This window comes from Echeneis naucrates, chromosome 7, assembly GCF_900963305.1.
Source record: "Echeneis naucrates chromosome 7, fEcheNa1.1, whole genome shotgun sequence".
In the NCBI taxonomy this organism is placed as follows: domain Eukaryota; kingdom Metazoa; phylum Chordata; class Actinopteri; order Carangiformes; family Echeneidae; genus Echeneis; species Echeneis naucrates.
In genome coordinates, this window is record NC_042517.1 from 4,499,887 (window position 1) to 4,522,743 (window position 22,857).

At 45.4% G+C, this 22,857-nt stretch overlaps 1 protein-coding gene across 1 annotated transcript; it reads left to right on the forward strand.

The window, feature by feature from the left end:
• The first annotated feature begins 1,775 nt into the window (after positions 1–1,775).
• Positions 1,776–21,694, forward strand: nol4la (nucleolar protein 4-like a). Its single transcript, XM_029506756.1, has 11 exons — positions 1,776–2,117; positions 11,133–11,288; positions 13,122–13,233; positions 14,545–14,654; positions 17,518–17,659; positions 18,404–18,696; positions 18,783–18,968; positions 19,403–19,591; positions 19,698–19,817; positions 19,978–20,167; positions 21,069–21,694. Exons 1-11 carry the CDS (start codon positions 1,776–1,778, stop codon positions 21,284–21,286), a joined length of 2,058 nt encoding a protein of 685 aa, XP_029362616.1. The 3' UTR covers positions 21,287–21,694.
• The last annotated feature ends 1,163 nt before the right edge of the window (positions 21,695–22,857 follow it).

Genomic DNA, 22,857 nt, shown 5'->3' on the forward strand with positions numbered 1-22,857 from the left:
ATTCAGTGTTGGAGCTCAGTGGAAGTCTTAGAGAAGTCCCAGGAAGAGTCTCAGGGGTCCCCAGATGATTGAAGGGATAAATACAAAATGAGCATCAAGGAAATTGCTGGGGGTTTTTTTTGTTTGTTTTGTTTTGTTTTTTTGTTAAAATTATATTTTGGCCAGTTTGATTTACTGGAAATAGGAATGCGACTCAGCACAAGACCTCATAATGAAGTGAAATAGCTTGAAAGGGCTTTGGTCACTCACCGCACAATCAACACACTCAAACAAACACATGTGCACTCAGTTTTTTTCGTTGTGTGTTGACATCTGAGTGTTTTGCTGTTTGTCATGTATTTGGGAGACGAGTGGGTGGGGGTGGTGGAGCTTTTTGTGTCCAGCATACTGTTGTCTGAGTTAGGATGGAGAGATGAGGACGGGGCATCCCACTCACCCTCTGCACGGCCGGAGACACTGCTGCGCTGCTGTCATGGCAACAGCAGCCACCGCCAGCATGGGCCTACAGTACAATGCACAGGCCAGGAGGACTCACACTCAGGCTGCACGCACACACACAACCAGAGCACGACACCACACAGCACAAAACTACACACTGGAGTCAAACACAGATTCAAATACAGTTGATTGTTGATTCTTTCCCAAACATCTGTGCACTTAAAGACACCTAACTGGGTTGTTGAAGCTCCAATAGATTCCCTTTTCCTTTGTCCCAAACATCTCAAAGTCACGCTGTAGGAACTGTTGCATTGTTCTTTGCTTATTTGGACATAAATTGCAACACTGAGAATCACCTGTTATAAAAGGAACTTCCTTTCTTGTTTGTCAAATTATCTTTTAATCACACTTAAATCCACAGAACAGACTGGCCCCCGTCTAATCACAACAGGCGGGTGAAGGTAATACTTGTACATTTATATTTATCTAAAAATCACTGGCCACCTGTAGGTGCTAAAAAAAAAAAACTCAACTTCCCAGATTAAGAATGAATTGCGTTATCAATGTTTCCCAGCACATTCTTACCACAGTATCAGTTGATTTCTTGTAAACCTCGAGCTCTGCTGCGGATCAAGCGATATGAGAGTGTGTTTTTTATGGGATGGATGGAGCTCCTAGTGCAGGCGTGGATCCCATTCAAACAGGTGTGAGGAGCGGAGAGGATCCCAGGTGGTGCATGTTGATCGGATATGGGGCCATATCGGAGCTCATTGTGAGCATCTTTGCGCTCTTTTCTGCTTTTTTTTTTTTTTTTTTTTGCGGGTTGAGCAACCCGCATCCGAAAATAGTGTTGGCTGTTAGAAAGTAGGTCGATAGGAACTGAGGGCGACGTTTGTTTCCACGCTTTTGTCTATGTTCTTTGTTGTTTAGCGAGGACTGTAGTTTTTTTTTTTTTTTATTGCCTACCCTTTGGTGAAGAGGGTTTTACGCACAGGTGGGAGATACCCGCTCAGCATAGGACAGCCCCCCTCTCTGCTCCTCGGCGGATGATGTGAGGAAGTGACATTTTTCACCGCTGCGGTTCGGGACAGCACTGCTCCTCTGCAAACAGGTGTGCTGCTGTCCGGCTCACTTTTACAGGGAAGCCAACCAACAGAGAAGCAGCGTCCCAAAACCCGAACCGAGCCTCCAGGACCCGGGGACAGAGAGAGGACCGGAGGAGGAGGAGGAGGACCAGAAGAGGAGGAGAAGGGGGGAGGAAAAAAAAAAACCAGCTCGTCCAAGTGTGTTTTTTATTAGCCGGGTTCAGACTGACAGAGAGGGAGAGAGGGGGAGCGATGGCAACGAAAAAGGCGTGCGTGGATGCGCCCAAAAGGAGCCGGAGTCCGGTCGTGTTGGAGGCGGAGATGTTCAGTGAATTTCAGGACTGGTGTCTCCGGACTTATGGCGACTCCGGTAAAACAAAGACGGTCACCCGGCGAAAATACAACAAAATCATGCAGACACTGTTGCAGAATGACGACTCGGACGGCGTTTATGTCGACAACAGCCACATCAACGCCAAATTCAAATTTTGGGTGAAGTCGAAAGGATTTCAGGTCGGGACCAACGTTTTGGGAGAGCACAACAAGAAAGGAGCCCCAGGGAAACCCGTCCTATATGTCCCGGTCAAGTCAACGGTAAAGTGTGTGTGTGTGTGTGTGTGTGCGTGTGCGTGCGTGCGGACAGAGAGGGAGAACGTGCGTGCGTGCGTGCGCGCAGGAGATGTCCCGTTGCCGCCTATAAGTTCCCATTATTTCTGGTTACACACACACGCGCGCACCTGTCACACGGATAAGACGACAACTTATGGTGTTTTAATGTCCCGGCTCGCCCTCCTGTTCCCTGATAAAGACTCACTTTGTCCACATCCCAACCAGAACAGCCCTACTCTCATCCCTTGCTGCCATAGCAACGCCGGTGTCTCCTGGCAATCGCAATTGTGAAAAGGTAGACCATCGTGCACGGCCGTCCCTCCGGTGGGGGTGAAGTCCTGTCAGCGGGACGGTGTCGGCTGTCGAGATCATTGACTATTGACAACGTTTTTGTTTGATCCGGTGCCGTCCGGGTCTCGGTCTTTCCCGGTGTGGTGATGCTGCCTGCGTGTGTGTGTGTGTGTGTGTGGATGCAACGGCATGCTCGTGGTTCGGGTATGAATGTCCGGCTGGTCCGGTGAGGGGTCTGCGGGCTCTTAAGGCCAACTTATAAAAGACGTCAGATTGACATTTCTGGTCTGAAGCTCGACAGGTTTGATCGTCAGTGGTCGATCGGGGAGGGGGGGGTGGGAGAGACACGCGCCCTCACTGTCCCGTCCAAACCGAGCAGATCGGACCGGACTGGACCGGGTCTCGTGCTCCGGTCACATAGATTTAGTGTTTTATGATGGAGACAGAGAACACGAGCTTTCATAACCAACGGCCTGTTCAGGGAAATATCTCCGAACCAGTCAGTGTGAGTGTTTGCACCCCACTTTTCATTGTCCTGGGCAGGATGCGGATCGCAGGCACTCGTTGCTCTGGCAACACCTGTGTAGTCCTGGATGGTCTCTGCTGCATCTTATTGTGTTTCGACCTGAAGCCCCCCCCCCCAACCACCACCACCACCACCCACCCACTGTTTGCAAGAACAAATAGAGAAGGTGAAAAATGATAGTAATAAAAATTAAAGGAATAGAACATAATTTGTGCGTTTGATAGATAGAGGGAGGCAGCTGTGCGTAATTGGAGACCACGTGACGGGCTGTGGCGGAAACAAAAGGGTCTGCCCGGGACTGATAACGACACACACGCCCCGAGTTCAAGCGCTCCGGCTTCACCTCAGCGTGTCGGTGGACGAGAGGCTCAGTGGCACAGCGGCACGGCGCCCCCCCCCCCCCCCCCCCGACCCCAAACACTCCCCAACGTCCGACTCCGCAGGTGCATTGTGGGTTAAACCGCACGTTCTTCTTTTGCAACGGAAGATAAATATGGGAAGTGTCAGTCGGTGCACGCGCACGCGCACGCACACCCATGTCACTGTGTGGTGTTTGGGGGCCCGCTGTGCCAGAAAGGCGACAACCACCATTTTAAATAAACGCCTTCAGGGACTAGTCCCCCCCCCCCCCCCAACACCACCTCCTCCGTCCACCCCTCCCACCCTGCTGGGACAGAGTCTCTCTGGGCCTCAAATAGCAGAAACACATATTCTGTCAACAAACTGGAGGAGATATCAGAGACTCTCTACAGGTGTTGTACCTGTGTGAAAGCACAATTTAGAGTCAGGCCTAATAGCTTGACAAAAGTGCTCTAATCCCATTAATATTATGTTTCCTCCTTTACAAGAGGACAGGTGATCTGAGTCTGCAGGTGCAGATGGTACTCCCAATGTGTCGGTCAGCGTTTGTTTGTGGTTCCTGTCATTTCTTGCTGATTTAAATTCTTAAATGTCCCATTATCAGACATGCGATTTGTTGACTGTTTATTCAGTGCACCCCGATAAAACAACAGTTCAGCCATAGATTCCTCTTCATGATGATTATAATGCTCTGATTTGAATGATTTTGACATCTGTGGTGATTTTGGAGGATGCAGTTTGTGATGCCATTGAGGTGTATTTCATTATGTATGGGGGTGCTTCTGTAATTCAGCCTCATTGATATAATTAAGGTGGACAAAATAATAAAGGCACCTTCCTCCAAAACGATCATAAAGTTGAATTAACGCCTCTCTAAAACTGTTTCAACTCAAACTGATCATTATAACCCTCATGAAAGGAGGATTTACTGCAGGGAGCGGTGGATTACACTGTGCAACTTTGATCTGCGTGAACCTAATAAACTGACAACTGAGTGTATTTATCAACACAAGGTTGTACAGGCCAGCCTGATTTCTCTGTGAGGCCTGTCTAACAACTGCCGAGCTGGAGTCACTCTCTGAGGCTGAGGAGGGCAAAGTCTTACTGGAAAAGTGTAGCTTAGTATTTATTGGAAAGGAGACAGTTTGTAGCTAATATCGTAAGGCAGAGGGAAGCCTCCCTTTGACTCAGCTCCACTTGGGAAATTTAAACAACAAACAAAACATCAGCCAACATAAACTGCCTCTAATGATGAGTCACACTCACAAATCAAATCGCAACCAATTTTTATGCATGTGAGTGTATTAGTAAGCATGATTTTTGATTCAACTTGTGTTTGTGGGCTTCATAAATAGGCCGTCCTGACCTGATGGAAAAGTGACACACACATGAGTAGACACACAAACAAGCGCACTCCCCCCCCCACTTCAAAACATACACAAACACACAATGGTCATTGCCTCCTCATACGGCTGCAGGGCCGGGGGCGTGTCTCTGGAGCTTCAGCATTGGAAGCCCCCGCTGCAGCTGCTCCCAGGGTGTGCCAAGTTTCTGTATGGGGGCAGGCTGGGTGGGGGCAGGGATTGATGGTGGCTGATGTGCAGACAGAGAAGGTCTCTTCTACGTGTCAGTGAAGCATACAAGGCAGCTTCAGTGTGTGGCGGGACAGACAGACAGGGCACAGTAGCACAGGCTCAGTGCAGTAGATGCCTCTTTTCAAGCCGGACACAGAACGATTTTCTTTCTGTGTTTTCTGTCCATCTCTGTCCTCCTGCCCGTGTTGTCTCGCCCTTCTTTCCGCACGACTCAGAGCCCTCCCGGTGCTCAGAGAATCCAGCAGCCCTCAGTGTGGCGATGCAACCTCGTTTAGCTCTCATTATGTCCTGATTAGAGGACGCTACAGAGGAGGAGGGGAATGGGACCAGAAACAGACACAGAGATGCACCACAGAATTGCACACTACGTGAGCACAAGCCTTTCTGGAGACGAGGGGAGTCAGAGTGCAGCCAGTTTCAAAGGAGATGCTTTAACGCGCTGTGTGCTTCCTTTCGGCTGACACAAGCATTGTACTGAAAAATTTGAAATACTGTGAGCTGTTGCTTTTAGTTGCCATGCCAACCGAAATCTGTAAATATCTCTGTCCGTCTCTCATAACTGGGTTTTGGTGGACATGCTGTCACATACGGACACACACATGCTGTACATGCACATGTCACAGTTCAGAAAGACTTCACATGATGTTTGCGTGAGCTTGCAGGGCGTGCTGTCACAAATTATGAGTCTTGTCGACATCGGCTTGTGTAATCCTTTCCATCCTGTGATGTGTCTGAAACCACCTAACCAGCGTCCTAAACCTGAAATGATAAGCTGATCAGCTACGGCTACAACTGACAATTACCAATAGTATCAACTGATTAACTACATCAGAAAAGGTCAGAAAATTGTGAAGATGTCCATCACAAAGCCTACGTCTTGTTCGACTTGATTAAGACTCATGAGATTTTTAATTTACTGCCAAGGCACCACAGAATGAACAAAAGACTTTGATAATTATCAAAATAGTTGTAGATTGTTTCATAATCAGATAATCAACCTATTATTTGCTTTTTTTCCCTCTCCCATATGAAATTTTTTATCACTAAAAGGATTAATTTTATGATCAAGGAAATACAAGATAATGTAAGGGTTGGAGCCTTAAAGTGACAGGACAGAATAAAAAGAAACATTACTGCTACAGAGAGAGACTTTCAGGATGGGTTGAATAATACTATCAGTGTCCAAAATAAAAGTCTTTCTTAGGACTTCCTCTCCTCATTTAGAAAAAAACCTGCAATGCTTCTACTTTGTGGCTTGAAAAACAGGCCCGAAATGCTTTCTCGCCCACTATCAACAGGAAAGAGGAACATCATCATTATTATCTGATTAATTAGTCCGCATTTCCCCTGAGAGCTCCTCTTTTGTGGAAGGGCCAGAGAGTCAAAAGAATACTGGCCCTATTATTCAACAGCATTAGCATTAATACTATTTCTGCATAGTTGATTTCCATGCGCTTTTGTCCACGGATTTTAGTTTTGGGTTGTTGGTTTGTTCTTTTTTTTCTTTTTGAATGTTCTCTCTTTCTGGCAGTGCTTATTAGGGACAACACATGGGCTCACACTCATGGGTTCAAACGGCAACTCAAACAGGAATCACCTGGTTGCTCTTGTCACATTTGTCATCAGAGCAGCTGAAAAATGACCTCATGTGAGTGTGGCAGCGAACGACTTGGTCTCATCCATCGCTTAAAGGTGGACATGTATCGGTACGAGGGTGCAGCAATACTTCTTTGTTAAATGTCAACCTGGCTGAGATTCATAAAGAAATTACTTGCACCAATTGAAGACGTTAATATGTCGCTGTGACTTACTGTAAATGGGTGATGAAATCTATAATGCACATATTTGGTTAGTTTATGTGTGTGTGTGTGTGTGTGTGTGTGTGTGTGCGTGCGTGTACAAAGAGGGGGTCGCTGATCGCATGCTCTGTGTTTCCTCCCTTCAGCACCCTCTCTGTTGCCATGGAGAGACCGTTCTTTGCTTTCCCATAGGAGGAGAAATTAACACCATTTTTAACTGGCCTGGGGGCCTCCCCCCTGTGTGGGAGAGTCTGAGTTCTGCTCCACGCAGACACACGCAGACACACACAGACACACACAGACACACTCATTCATATACACACAGAGTCTTTTAAGACTGCAATAATCTTCCCTCCACACCGCTACTGTCATTTTTAATACCTTTGCAAGGCCAACATTTAACGAACTGGGACAGTATGATAATAGCCTGAAAATGACGAAACGGACTCTGGGATGTCATGATGTATGTGTGAGTCATTTACATACCATTTGAGTCAGTGACTGGAACGTCAACAGTGTCAGTCTGTGGGGCCGGTGGGACTGTGTGTCTCCAGCTCAGTGGGGTTTTGGGGATGTCACACACTCTATCAAATAATGTTCATCATCAGAGCAGCCGTGAGAGAAGCACACACACACGCACAGAGTCATGAACACCGGACAGAGAGCTGGGTGCACCTATAATGTGAATTTAATGACAGAGCTTTATGAATCGAGGCCAAGAAGAGAAGATGGTGAGGAGAAAAGAAATGGGAGGGGACAGCTTTCTCATTTAAAGAAAAAACTGGGGACACAGTGGAGGTAATAGTCTCTTTATTTTTGGTAGTATGAACCTGTACCTCGCACTGTCTTCTCGTTAGTGCACACACTTACACACATCCCCCCTTCACACACACACACACAGACGAAACATAGGTCGTCCCATTTGTGTGTCCATTTACTGGCTGATAGATTTACAGAGGGAAGACGGGCCTTTAGAGGATGACCTGTGTCACATCTGCAGTGAGATAATCTGAGTCATGAGTACTGTTGATGCAGCCATCTTGACACACACACACAAACACACACACACACATGCAGAGCAAGTACCTGAGCAGACATTACTGTTGATACAAACTTAAGCTACTTACAGTGCAGCCACCTCACAAAATAAAACACTGTCTCCATCTGGTCTTGACTTTAAAAGTTAAGTGCGATGTAAAACATTTTCTTTTTATATTTTTTGCACGTCACACTCTGGTTTATCTGCTCATCCACGGAGCAAATTTCTTGTCTGATGCATCTCTACATTTGCTGGCCTGTCTTTGTGACCCAGCTGCTTCCTCTGAGCCCCCACCCCACCACCACCTCCTCCTCCTCCTCCTGACCTGCCTGTGTGCAGGACTGCTCCTCTCTCCTCACAGTGACTCTCTGCTACAGCGTGTGTGTGTGTGTGTGTGTGTGTGTGTGTGTGCGACTGCCAGCGGGGGTGGGGGCAGTCGACTCAACCCTCCAGTCTCCTAGCAACAGAGCGGTTTGGTGCGGGACAGGGAGAGCACGGAGAGGGGATGGGGGCTGGTTGTACAGTGGCTGGGGAGAGCAAAGTCCTACAGGATTATAAAGATATAGAAAAGGAGGAAAGGAGGAGAAGGAGGGTGAGAATTTTGTGGCGTTGCTTGCGATTAGGGATGCTGACATGCCTCCTTTGCTCTTTAAAACGGAGTGTTGCTGATGAGACCAAATGTCTACAGCGCTATTCAACAGCTGTTCTCCTCTGAGATGTTGCCCTGCCCGGTAGACACGTACTGTACTTAAACACACATGCACACATTAATACACAACACATTGTATTAAGAGGTGAATGTTTAACTCCCTGTTGGCTTTTGTCTGGAAACTAAAGAGCTTACTTGTGAAGGGGAGGGGGGGGGGGGCTTCAGGTAGGAGGGCTTGTGGCAGCTTGCAGAGGAAGTGCAATCTTAGCTGCTCGGTCATTTAGCTTGAGGAATATTAGCATTAGCATTGGTGTGGAAATTAACAACCGTCTTTATCAATTCACTAATTTATCTCTGAAAAGTCAGAAAATGGTAGACAAGTGGCCAATATGATAATAAAATGGTTGATTCATCTTCATCTTCATCTTTTGTTGGACCCTAAGTCTAAAATATAATATTCCATTTCCCATCTGATATGATACTGGAAAAAAGTCTGTCATCTTGCCTGATAAGCTTTATCCAGCAGCTTTGAGCTTTTTACTTAAAAAGGGTAAAAAAAAAAACAACTATTTAACTGTCCAAATAGTTGTTATGACTAATTGATCAATCAACTATTCATCCTTACAATTATCATAAAAAAAGTAAAGCTGCAACAAGTAGTTGGTTAGAAGTGCAAATGGAAACTATACTGATCACGAGTTCATCGTTTGAGTTGTTTCTATCACCAGTTACCAAACACTTAAGGTAACGAGTCACTCTTTTTCTCTGTCATATCTTTGTTTTAACTCATAGTTGGACAAAAGAAGACATTTCAACAATATGTCACTTCTGGCTTTAGGAAATGGTTTTTGACATTTTTATGTGGAATCCATCAACTATCCTGAGTGTCCATACTGTAAATCTGCTGTGTATGTGCTAATGAACGACTAGTCTGCTACTATATAATCTTCTACGTACTGTGAAGTACTGTACATGTCCTTCCTCCCCTATAAATTTGTTTTATGTTTTACTTTCTTAGGAGTCTGACAGGACAGGGGATACTGAAATGCTGTACAGGTTGTAAAGCTTGAGGCAACTGCTGGACATGTGATATTGGTCTACATGAATGAAACTGACCTGGTTTTACTCAGTTTAACATTTTTAGACCAAATGAATAAATATCATCTGAATTAGCCAAGTTAGACACCTGATCCTACGTGTCATGTATACACATTTTTCCTTTTCGATTGGTTCCCAGATCAGGGGAATCATTCGCAGCAGAATATCCAGTGTATACGCTTTTGTATACTTTTGGGGTTAAATGCAGTGGAGGATGCGGCAGCGGTGCGGGTGCACTGCACACCCCTCAGTTGTATGAGATTATCTAAATCCAGCATGAATGGACCTGACACTATTGTCCCAAGCAGCAGCAGCAGCAGCAGCAGCAGCAGCGGCGGCGGCGGTGGCGGCAGCGGTGCTGATGTCACTGGGGGAATAATGATGATACCTCCAAGTGCGATAGATTACAGCTGTGATGATGAGGTGGAGGATCGCTATTATTTCATTTATTATCATTACATTTAGCCCATGCTGACAGGGGAGAGTGGCTAGTGAGAGAAAGAGGGAGAGAAGGAGGGAGAGGGCCGGATTAAAACAAACCCGCTCTGTGAGCTGGTTTTAGTTGCCATGGCAACGATCATTACCTCGCACTTGGGAGAGCAGGAGCAAGGAGAAAGAAGAGGGGTGGGAGTGGGAGTGGGGTGGGGGAGAAGGATGGGACAGAGGAAGGGGATGCAGAAATGGAGACAGGAGCGAGGATGCAGTTTGGGAGAAATAGAGAAAATGAAATGTCAGATCCCAGGAACTGTGCACAAATGTCAAGGCGAGATGGGGGAGAAAGTCTTCTTCCTCAATGCCGGGGGGGGGGGGGGGGGGGGGGGTGCAACTTTTTGAACTCAGGAGCCTCCTCTCACTCAAACAAGAAAAGATCACTCGTCACCTGGAACCCAATCTCCAGAAAATGTCACAGCATGTCTCAAGTGCGCGGAGGAGCTGGACTCTAATAAAACAGAAACCTAATTAAAAGCCCAAATCCATTTGTTACACTTTGTGTTTCACATATCAGCAGGTGCAGCGACACAATGGTAAGATCTGGTGGGAAAATGCACAGCGTTGACCGTTCTGCGAGGAGGGAATGAGGGAATTAAAGAGTCAGTAGGAGAAAAAAAAAAAAACATGGAGGAGCCCCATGTGGTGCTGTGGATGGCGGCTGTTGTCCTGGCAATCCCACTTCTATGGTGTGTCACATGACCCTTTGCCCAACACACCTGCCCGGGAGGAATCAGCGATAGTTTCTATGGTGACAGGGTCAGCAGTACAGGAGGCAGGATGGCTGCCAGAGGTGGTGGTAGGAGGAACTGTTGGTCTTGTGCAGTGTTGGTGGTGTTATTTTTAAACATGGCAGAGATGAGGCGATGGCTGCTGACTAAGGCAAGACTTCACCACCTGACGGAGAACTGTACAACCTGAATGTCACCAGGAGGAGAGCTGGTCAGGTTTTTTCTTTTGATTTTAAAGTCCTGCCGAGGAAGACCCCTTGTGCAGCGTGCTTGACTGTCTGAAACCACATGACACGTGACGGCATTATCCTTAAAGATCCTGCTCACATCACATGGATGCAGCGCAACATCACCGAGACATGTCAGCCCTGAGCCTGAGACGGGACGTTCACATAAACTCCTGTCTCTGTCTTCTTGTTTCAGTGTTCAGATGGGAACTCGGCCCAAGACAACTCCTCCCTGAAGCGTGTAGCTGTGGTCGAGGACTTCTTTGACATCATCTATGCCATGCATGTGGAGATGGGTGCTGATCCTGGCAGAGCACCCAAACATGCAGGCCAAAAGAAGACCTACAAAGCGGTGAGTAAACACAACGAGACACCCGCAGGCTGCGGCTGATTATGACATCATTGCTCCCTGTTGATATTTAGGTTGGTGTCTCCAGTAAATTTTCTTTCTATCCATAAACACAGACAAACACTCAAAAGCCATGCTAACTGGTCTGTGAGGCTGCAATCCAATGCATAAGCTAAATGCTAACATCAGTATAATATGCTAACACATACCAATGGTTGGCAGTTACAACATTTGTTGCAGACATCACCAAAGGATCAACAAACTCAGCAGGATTCATCCTCCAGAGAACATGAACATCTGCACTGGAAACTGCTGGATGTTGAGTTATTTTAGTCTGGACCAAAATAATATAATTAAGATGTCACACGATAACACTCATTCATGGAGACATGGAAATGTAATTGTTTTTCAACGGCAATAGAAGAAATGAAATTAAAAAAATGTGTCTCTTCCTAAAGAAACTGTACAGGATTAAATATTCTAGCCACACGGGTGACACAGCGCCAGAGATGGCAGTGTCAGCTGATCTGTCGGTCGGCCCATCACTTAATTATCAACAACAACAACGAAAACTTGTTTCCCATGCGGTTTCACAAAGACATCCTCAATCCTGGTAACTAGTAATGAGATATATTATGTGCAGGTCCAATTTGAAGTCCTTTTGTGTAGAATAGTCTGCTCCACCTGACAAGGACCTTGTGTCAGTAAAAACATTAATTGTTTTGGGAGCTTTCAGATTTCAGTTCGCTGTGACAGCATCTCCTTTCCAGAGTGAGGTCGAGGCTCTTTTAGGGGTCCCTAATTCGAAAGTGCCCCTGATCAACCCAAAGAGAGTCTGTGAAAGATACCAAAATACCTTTAAGTTTAAATATTAAGTTTTATCAGCCAGCTTTCCGGGAAAACAATATACATCTGGTGCTCAAACCACAGATTTTTTTTGACGTATTCTCGATGTGATGAGCAAATGCAGTCTGTTAGTTTATGTTGCCGCCGTCTGGTTTGGTATCTTCAAAAATAGTGGGTCTCTATAAGGGTACGTATATGTTGAGGGGTTTAGCACGACTTTGGTGCCCCCTCCTCCCCCCTAGAATTAGAAAAATAAATAAATAAATAAAAAATCATAGAGCCAATTCCTCCTGCCCTGTAGAGAGGTCCTGTCACGTCTCATAGTGTGTACCCTTTTGAGGAGGCAGCATCACTGGGGCAGGGCATAATATGGAACTGTCACTGTGGCCTTCTGGGAGGTGCACGCTCCTCTGGGTGGCCTTTCCCTCTCAGCTGCCTCAAGGGGCCATGAGGGTTGGGGATGGGAGGGCAGGAGGAGAGCAAAGGGGATGGGGGGGCTATGGCAGTGGCAGCGGTGGTGGGCCAGTGGGGGGTGGGCACCCCTGCTGCTTCTCCATGGTCATGTGAAGGTTGCATTTTACAGGGAAACGCTAGAGGGGGTGAGAAGGGGAGAGTGGCACGGCAGTGGAGACAAACAGAGAGGGAAAGCTGAGCGTGAGGGAGAGGGCGAGAGAGAGAGAGGTGCAGATATGAGCTGACTGCACCTGAAAGAGCAGGAAGAGGAATGGAAACGGAAAAGATGGAAACCACTTGTGTTTCGAGGTATCACAACAGAAGTATGCTGAGGACTGGAGATGGAATTAGGCCATATGAAAGCACGAACAGTCGCCTGGAGGGAGAATTCCTCCTGATGCCAGGTCGCGATAACACGTAATCACTGACCCCAAACTTTCATATGTGCATGGTACCAAAAAGCCCACACAGCCTGAGTTCAGCCATTTTTTTTCCCTCCCATAACCTAATCTCCCCTGCTCTCTGCTGCTGCCACAGATAGCAGAAACCTATGCCTTTCTGCCCAGAGAGGCGGTGACTCGGTTCCTAATGAGCTGTGGAGAGTGTCAGAAGAGGATGCACATCAACCCCAGCACTGCAGAGTTCAAAGGTAAAAGCAAACATCTAACCTGTGGATAGTTCACTCATTCTGGAGACATCATTAACTGATATGCTATTTTTGAGATCAACCTTTCAGCTCAGATCCCGTCACACACTGACACGGGTAGGGAGTAATGACTTTGTTGACATGTTGTTGTTGTGAACTAATCAATGCTCTGCGACAACAACCGGGCATTATTCCTATTGGAAGTCATTTCATCATAGCACTCACTGAAGCGTTTTTTTGGTTTTTGCACACAAGACAAAGGCAGGTGTTGGTGAATGACAGGCACGGTAAGTTCTCCATTGTCCTGTCACACATTAAATGGGAGCTGATGGGACCTTAGGTGTTTGTACTTTGAAGAGTTTTTTGGATCAATCCGTCATTAATAAAACATGTTGTGTATATATCCATCACTGACATGATGTAACAAAGCCTCAAGAGGACCACATCTCTGGGATTGTGCAGAGCCAGTAAATGATCACAGAGTACCTCTAGTGGCCTATCTGGAGACTGCAGTCGGCCCTCGAACACATTGTTTGAGTTCATGTGTCACATACAGTCAAAACTGTTGCTTGGATTTCAGTCATTTGCAGGATATTGCAGCAATTCTGTGCAGCTCAAAGTGTTTTTAACAAAGAAATCCCCCGCTGACGGATTTGGTGGAGGAGCAATACCACAAAAATTGGTGTGCTTTGCTGGTGTTGTATTTGCTGTTGCAATGCCCACGTTTAATTCTAATCTACAGACAGTACCATCATCTCCAGTGTCCTCGGGAATGAACACATAAAAATCTGCTCACAAACATGTTGAGTGCACAGCTGCGTCATATTCAGATAGTGAAAGAATTATTCATTCCACATTCATTCATTCATCATTTGATGAATTAAAATCCAATTAAAAACCTTCTCTTACAAGTAAAGTCTTTCATTAGAGTTCACTTGAATAATCATACTGGCAATAAATTGTACCTAAAATACAAAATGTAAAAGCACACCTTGTGTAAAATGCGTCACAGTGTTATAATTATATTAATGTTTCATTATTATCGCCGTATTAATATAGAAGTGGTGCTAAATTGTGTGATTGGAAAAAGTGAAGCAACCTTTAGCGAGTTTATGCTAAGTTGGGCACTAAATCGCTAGTGTCATATTTTATTTCCTGATTTTGTAGTTAAAATTTTAATCCAATCGTCCAGTAGCTGATCATTTTTATGCAGTTTCCACTCCTCCTCCTCTGTCTTATTTATCAGTGTTTTGTGTCTCAGACAGTTGCTTTTAATAACTGGTGCCCTTTTTTCTATGATTTCCTTTCTGTCAGAAAATGACAGACCAACCTCTCTGGTCCCGGACCTCATTGATTACAACATGCCTCTTACTGCCACCTACCTGAAGCAGATGAAGCTGCAGTGTATGACCGCCACTGAAAGAGTAAGTCCCCCCCCCACCCCTACATCCACCCCACCCAGCCACCTCCATCCTACAGGTTGATGAATCTGTGTGAAGAATGGGCCCAGATAAAAGCTGTCCTCCTGGATTAATTAGAAGAATGTAACACTGTTGAACTTCCTTTATTCCCCATAATTGTGTTTGTTCTGACTCCACAAGTCCTCAGGTCATTTCTTTGTGAGTCTGATCCTTCAGGCTGTGGGAGGAGAGATGTCGTCTCCTTAACTTTTAATTCAGCATCCATCAGTCAGAGTGGCTGGGAGGAGGAGGAGGAGGAGAGCCTTGTGAAATGAGGATTAGCAGATTTAGGCATGTCTGGCTTCACTTATCAGCTCGTGTCGGGTCACATCACAAAGAATCGATGAATCCTGTCAAAAATGGGCTGAGCCATTCTCTCAGGATACCACTGCAGGCCCTGTCTACACTGAGACCGAGCTCCTCTGTTGGGAAACCTTCCCCTGATGTGGATCTCTCCGAGGATCTGCACACATGTTCTCTGGACTCTCACAGTCCTGACAGGTGCACAGGTGTCAGGTGTCCATCCTGCTCCTGTTTCCCCCCTCAGAGTGTCTGTGTTGTAGCTCAAACTGGCCTCAGAAAATCTGTAGCTGCATCACTCTCATAAAAAGTTGACAGTCTTTGTGGTGTTAAAGTATATAAAAAAAAATGCAGACAAACACACACACAAACTAAATAAATAAATAAATAAATAAAAAATAATAAAGAAAAGGATGATCAGAGATCACGCTCGTAGTGACGTCACGTCCGAGGCCACGCCCCGGGCGCGCTGTGACGGACGGTGCGGAGCGGCTGTCGGTGAAGTGCGGCCACCTCACGGTGACAATGTCAGAGCTTCCTGACGCATAACCAGGATTATCCGGAATAATGACCCGGGCTGTGGTTCACCGGTGAGTACAAACAAACGGATTGTCGGTCGCATCTGTGTTCAGAGGAAAAAAAAAAAAAAAAAAACACACAACAGGCCAACAATTTAATAAGGAAGCGTCAGGGAGCGTTTCCTCGGCGCTTTGGGAGGCTTGTAGTCATTTTGTTCCCAAATCTGCGCCGCCTTGTTTTACAGTTCAGAGCAGCATCTGGTTGGAGGAATGAGGCAGGTTTGCTCTGTTGACAGAAGCGGATCAGAAGTAAATTGGTGAATCCACTTTGTTTATTTAGTCTTCTGCGGTTCTCTCTGCTCATCTGTTTGCATGCTGCCTCGCACAACTTTACAACCTTTCGGCGAAGAAACCAGCCAAAGTCACAACAAAAAGTTATTGAAACCTTAAAAAAAAATAAAATAAAAAAAAAACTTTATCCTTTTATTTCCCCAGGCGTCTTTATTCTCTTACACTACTCATTTGGATCCAGGCCCAACAGCCCAAACTTGTCACCCCCACTTCTCAGTTCAGGAAATAGTGGAGACGAATTTTACGCGAGTTTTTACGCTCCAAAACGATTTGAGTTGACTGATTATTTATGGAAATTTGTGATATTTATTTATTTAGTTGTTATTTGGTGTTTTTGTTGTGAAACAGTGTCTGTCAATGCAGTTCATTTTATTCTTTCTGCTCTTTTTTAGTAATATATGAGTGCTTTACTCTCTAAACTCTATCATCAAGTTGGAAACTATATTCTTCTACATTATTAGTTATCCATTTTCCTAAAGCTTGGACATTAATGATGGTACATTTCCAACTACTTAGAAACAGTAATTACAGACTCTCTCCCTTTCTCTTACTCCCTCTCTCTCTCTCTTTAATGCTCCATGGCTCACTTGGTACCTAATAGAGCTGTCACTGAGCATTTTGGTCCTCCTCAAACCCTTTACAGAGGGACGGATGCATATTCCCAGGAGTTTAGGCCTATTTGTGTGCTCATGTGGGGACAAATGAGATGTAATTCTGCTTCGTTCATACTCTTCCCTCCTCTGACTGAGATGCCAGCTGACATATGACGACAAGCTGCATGGAAGCTGGAGAGAGATTACCGTTCATGTTTGCTTCGAGTAAACTGCCCACTCTGTAACTTAGCACTGGTCGAAAATGTGGTCGTTGCTTTGAGCAGATTGAGAATTACACTGAATTCGAAGCCAAAGCTCAGCACAGACTTTGAATAGTTAGTGAGATTATGCAGTTTTCCATTGCTGATCATTAACCCCCGCCGTGGTTTACTTGTATTTGTGTTATGCTTCAGCAAGCATCTTTAGGGTCTCTACGTAACAGAGTTAAAAATAGAAGTGCTCCAAGAAATGTACTACTTAACATGGTCCTTGTATTTCCTCATTTTCAGCCTTGAGCATTTTTTTTGTAAAGAATTGAGTCTGTTGAAAGCATTAGCAGCTGTTGTAACTGACCCGTCTGTCCTCATAATCCAAAGAAGTTTTAACGTGAGTTCAGCTAACGCTAAAATGGGACTTTTATTCATGTTGCTCAGCCAAAGCTAAACGAGGTATGTTGAGCTGTATGATATGTGACTATACCATAACAAAGCCTCAACTTTAACTTTTAAAATGTGTTTTGTTTTGTTGTTGTTGTTATTGTTTTGTTTTTTGGGGGTTTTTTTTTTTACCATGAATGAGCACTTTTGCTCCCATTATTTTGCAGCCATCAAGGAGAGCGGGAATATTTCCAATTAACATAAGAGCATGTCCATGATTCAAGATAAGACTGAAAATCTCTCATTTAACAGTAAAAGAGACAAAATCCAAAGCAACATGTTAAAAAGTCTGCTGTTTCTTCCTCAGCATTCCTTTTTGGACAAGAGGGGTATATATATATATATATAAAGCGTGACGATACTTAAGTTTTCATTTCCTGGCTGCCTCTCTCCTGCTGCGTCTCTACAGGATGACAGTTCGGTGAGCAGTGAGGACATGAACAGCGCTGAGCCCACATGGGTCGCAGCTGAGCAGCCTCCAGTGCCTGAGCCGAGTCCACCTAACGGAGAGCGAGTCAGCAACCCAGCAACCACCATTAAAGAAGAGGACGGTAGGACAGCACCAACTGTGGCTGCGTTATATTTAATGTCACCGCTGTGTTGTTTGACTTAAAGGTGCACTCATTAAAAACGGACGGTGCGGAACGGGGCTGTGCAGGAAATAGCTTGCCTTGTTCTTACTGGACTAATCCAAATAAATCCAAGCTTACAGGGGGTGGGACACTCCCACAGCCCCAATCCTTTGTGCACCCCTCTCTCTCAGGGTGCAGAGCTTAGAGAAGTGGGACAAAGGACGATATTAACCTTCACAGATTATACACCACTATAGAAAAGATTTTAAATGGGGCATGTCATTGAAAAGGCAGAATCGCCCTGTTCTATTGAACAGAGGTGTGCATGTGACAAATGTAGAAATCATCACGTGGAATCAGTACACGACTGTAAACTGGGTTAAAATGCTATAATTTGCTCACACCAGGGAGTGACGGCTCCCTTCCCCCATCAGTCCTTCCTCATCCTCATTTTTTCTCTCATTCGCTGTTAAAACTCCAAAGATTCCCCCCCCTTTTTTTTTTTTTTTTTTTTACTCCAACTTATTCATCTTGACAGTTGACCCCAATACCCACTTCTTTAACTGCATGACATGAATCAGGAAGTTCCCTCCCCCTGTGGCAACACCCCCACTCTGTTGTCAGACAGAAATAGGGCCTATTGTAGTAAACAAGCCCACATTAATGCTCAACATCCGCACAGCTCATCTGCATATCTGTGTCTTCACCCTCTCCTCCTGCCAGATGACGACTCATCGGAGAGCGGCAGTCCCAACGGGCTGCCGGCCCTGACCTCCCCAGACGTGCTGGCTGCAGGTGGGAACCCCACAGATGGCGGGGCCCCTTATGGGGAGGTGACGGAGAACGGTTTGAGCGCTCCCCTGGACTTCAGCACCACCTCGTCTTCGTCCTCCTCGGAGGATCAGCAGCCGGTCAATCTGAGCGACAGACTGCTACCCGTGGGGAGCTCGCCGCCAAACTCCTACCCAGCAGACCCCAACAAGAAGTATCCCATCAAAACAGAGTACGCCAACAAGGTGAGTCCAGAAACTTCACTTCATGCTCTGATCCTCTTTCTCAAGTAGAACCAACCTTATCTTGAAGTGTGTCCGTGTTTTTCCAGTCCCCTCCTTACAGCTCAGGAAGCTATGACTCTGTGAAAACTGAACTGAGCATGAGCGCTGAGGACTTGACCTCCGGTCGGGCACAGATAATTGACGACGACGACGATGATCACGATGACCACGATGACAGTGATAAGATCAATGACGCTGAGGGTATGGACCCTGAGAGACTCAAAGCCTTCAATGTGAGTTAACTTCCTACACAGTGCCGACCTGTTAAATATCTGCCAGTCCTGTTGTTGAATAATATGTATTTTTATTGAATGTATATATTATAGTAACAGATTTGCCAATTCAAAGTTAATATCGTCCACATTCGCTATTTATTCTGTTAAAACTGCCATCCTTTTATTTCTGAACTGGACTGACATACAAGAAGCACAAATGCAAACATGAGTGAATCAGCGAAGACTAGAAATATTGTCCTACACATGAGCAATCGGTCTGTTTTGATTGATCCTGTTTTTACCACACCCCCGCCAATCGTCCAATCTACCTCTTTCTACCCGTCCCCGGCCTTCCCTTCGCTCTCTCCCTCTCTCTAACCTGCACCCCCACTCCATTTTTCTGCTCTACATCCTCTCTCCCTTCCCTTCCCCCCTCTCTCTGACTCTGTCAGATGTTTGTGCGTCTGTTCGTGGATGAGAATCTGGACCGCATGGTACCCATCTCCAAACAGCCTAAGGAGAAGATCCAGGCCATCATTGAGTCCTGTAGCCGCCAGTTCCCAGAGTTCCAGGAGCGCTCCCGCAAGCGCATCCGCACCTACCTCAAATCCTGTCGCCGCATGAAAAAAGGCGGCTTTGAGGTACAAAGCGCCCACATCGTCTCCATGAATCCAACACGAATCGCAAAATATTCTGTGTTTTGTGTTCATAACGTGAGAAAAAAATCTTACTGACCTGTGCTGCCAGATACGACCGACACCTCCTCACCTCACCTCTGCCATGGCTGAGAACATCCTCGCTGCTGCCTGTGAGAGCGAAACACGAAATGCTGCCAAGAGGATGCGGCTCGATGTCTACCAAGCAGCGGTAAATGGTTTGGCAGTTGGTGATTGTGAACGTGCCCAGCAGGGATTTTGGGGGAATGCGCTCGTATAGCTATGCATCATTACGGCCAAACTGCACAGCATAAATTTACAATAAAAAAATTTAAAGCGGCAATTTTTTTTATTTAAATTTTTTTTTATAGGATGAGCCAGCATCTGTTGACAAGCCCAACACGAGGGACGCAGCCCCCGTGGCCCCTACGGCATTCGCCATCTCCAGCGCAGCTTTTGCCCAGGACCAGCTCTACACCAACGGAGGCCTCAACTACAACCTGCGGGGATACGGGACCGTTGGCAGCAACCAGCAGAACTCCAGTGCTGCACAAACTAACGGTGAGAATCCTTCATCAGTACAGCTCGGCAAGGTAACGAAGCTCAAGAGAGTCACGATGACACCGACACACATTTTCCTGCTAACCTGTTGAGGTGCGAGACCTGATACCACTTTTACTTTTGCAGTGTTCGTGCTTTTTGTTTTCTTCTTTTGCGATACACCACGGCGCTATTTGCATTCACACTTCAATGATTTTGACGACGCTGAGAATCTTTGAAGAGCAGCAGCATGTCTTACAGGAGATGATAGTCTGGATAATCCGCTGTCTACAGATATCAAAGAAAGTATTTCTTCTTTCCAGGCGAAGCTGTTCTTGAGTGTTCGTGGATTATCCGTCCAAATATGAGGGATATTGTTTCTGGAAAGAGTCTTGGATGCCTACTTTTTTAGCAGCACTCTGACAGCACTGAACGGGATGGAAATGACAGCATGTTGGTTAAATATGATCTTATTCGCAGTTCCCAGTGGATGAATCCTGCAGAATTTGATGATTCCGATAACTTAAGCGAACTGACTTTTCCTGACGTCAAATTTTACTTTGGCTGCAACTTTGGTACAAAAACAGTAACTTCAAAGACGATGTGTTCATCTGAACTTTGTGTTTGATTTTAACAAGATAAATGTACTTAAATAGTGAATTTGATGAACATTATATAATCGCTGTGTGATCGCATGGTTAGACACCAGAGAAGTCAGACTGTGGTTTAATGATGCTTGTTTGTTTGTTGGACTTTTGAAAACATTTGAAATTTCAGCGTCTCATTTCAATATCAGTGAGTCAACATACTGAGCTCCTCCTTTAATCCAAAGATAATTTGATATTATAAGATTTTTAACGTTTCCTGATGTCTCTTCTGCACCGTACTTTTTTTTTATTAATCCCATAATTTGTTTTCACAGGTCCCACAGATCTGAGTATGAAGTCCGTCGGCCCAAACTCCTCCTCCTCCAGCTCCAACAGTCACGGTCAGGGAGGTGGCGGCGGTGGCGCCTCGGCCCAGCTCAGCCCTCCGGAGGTCACGGCGGTCAGGCAGCTCATCGCAGGGTACCGGGAGTCCGCGGCCTTCCTGCTCCGCTCGGCAGACGAGCTGGAAAACCTGATCCTGCAGCAGAACTGAGTCCGAGCCAAACCGTGCCAAGACCCCCTCCCAGCCTGTCCTTCTCTGTCGCTCTCAGTCACACATGTTTGGGCAGACTTTTATATACAGAGACAGAAATGTACACGAGTGATACTGCAGCGCACAGTGGGTCCTTTAGGTATGGCACCTTTACTTATTCTCACATGTTTATGTATTTGGACAGGCCAGAACATATCACAGGCTGAAAAATGTTTATTTATGCATTTGGTTCACTTTGACCTTAGTGCCCTGTTATCTGTAGCCATTCATCCCATTCAGTTCCTTTTACCACCTCAACCTCCATTCGTCTCAGGAAGCGATGATCTATGTGGAAAAAAATAATCTGCATCGGTACGCAGTGGAGTACCAGAGGTGTTAAATTAGCTGTGACCAGAAGGCCACGCCGGCTTGTTTGTGCAGATTTTTTTTTTTTTTTTTTTTTTGGACAAATTGATAGTGAAATAGCAGTGATTTAGTGTCAGTACCTGGTTTCTATTTTTACACAGATGTGAAATATGCTGTGCAGTGGCATGATTTGATGGGGTCGTCCGATTTGAGGTTTTTTTTGTTTTGTTTTGTTTTGTTTTTAATGACAGCCTTGCTCCAGATTCATCTCTGTTTCGTGGAAGCTTTGGAGCATTGCTTTGTTGACGTCCATGGATGAACCGCTGCTAAATCCACTGACCCAATTAACCTCAACAGCTTCTGTACAATGTGTCGACTTGTGCAAAAAATAAAATTAAAAAAAGAAAGAAATTAAAATTCTAACCAGTCAAGAAAGAAAAATGAAAATGACATTTGTAAATTTGGACTAATGACTCAGTCAAGTCTACACTTTGATTCTTCTCTGTTGGGAGATCTCCAGATTTTTAGGCTTGTGGGTGCTGAAAGATAAACACTCATAACCCAACATGACTTTACTTTGGTTTGCTTTATTATGAATATTTCTATTGGACAATTTCTCATTACTTAAAAAGAGGGAGACTTTTAAGAAGCCCTGGTATGCAAATTGAGGTCACAGACACCTGTCAGGGACAAAAAGCAGATTTAGACTCTTGGTTTATAACTAGTACTTCTGGAAAAGTGGAAAAAGGTGCAATATTGAAGATAATCAGTAATGGTGGTGTGCTTACTGAAATGACGCTGTCAGACTTGCTGAAGGCGATTTTCTTTTCGGTGTTTTCAGAGGGGAGTCCCTTACCGCAGCCCCCCGCCTGCTGTTACTGTCAAGATGTAAAAAAAAAAAAAAAAAGAAATGATATCCCATGCAGCATTGTAGCCAATTTCAATGTTGTTGTTTGTTGTGAACACTGATCTTTATCGCTAACCTCATAACTGAGGCACTTTCCTGTACTGAGATCAGACATCCATGGTGATAAAAAGGAAATGAGACCTGGCAGAAAAATGAGACTTAAATGTTGCACGTCTTTTTCTTGTTTTTCTTTTCTTTTTTGCTTTAAAGTGATTTTTTGGGGTCATGTTGTGAAGGACTTGTTCTGTGAATGTTCCTAAGTTAAAAGTGCACATCTGGTTCAAATGCATCTGTTACTGACAGTCAGATGAATGCAAGT

Bases quoted from the DNA above. Each gene is read 5' to 3' on its own strand.
- nol4la (XM_029506756.1), top strand. From the start codon at position 1,776: ATGGCAACGAAAAAGGCGTGCGTGGATGCGCCCAAAAGGAGCCGGAGT. The intron at 17,660-18,403 runs GTAGGACAGCAC...TCCTCCTGCCAG, and splicing joins CACCATTAAAGAAGAGGACG to ATGACGACTCATCGGAGAGC. The intron at 19,592-19,697 runs GTACAAAGCGCC...CTGTGCTGCCAG, and splicing joins TGAAAAAAGGCGGCTTTGAG to ATACGACCGACACCTCCTCA.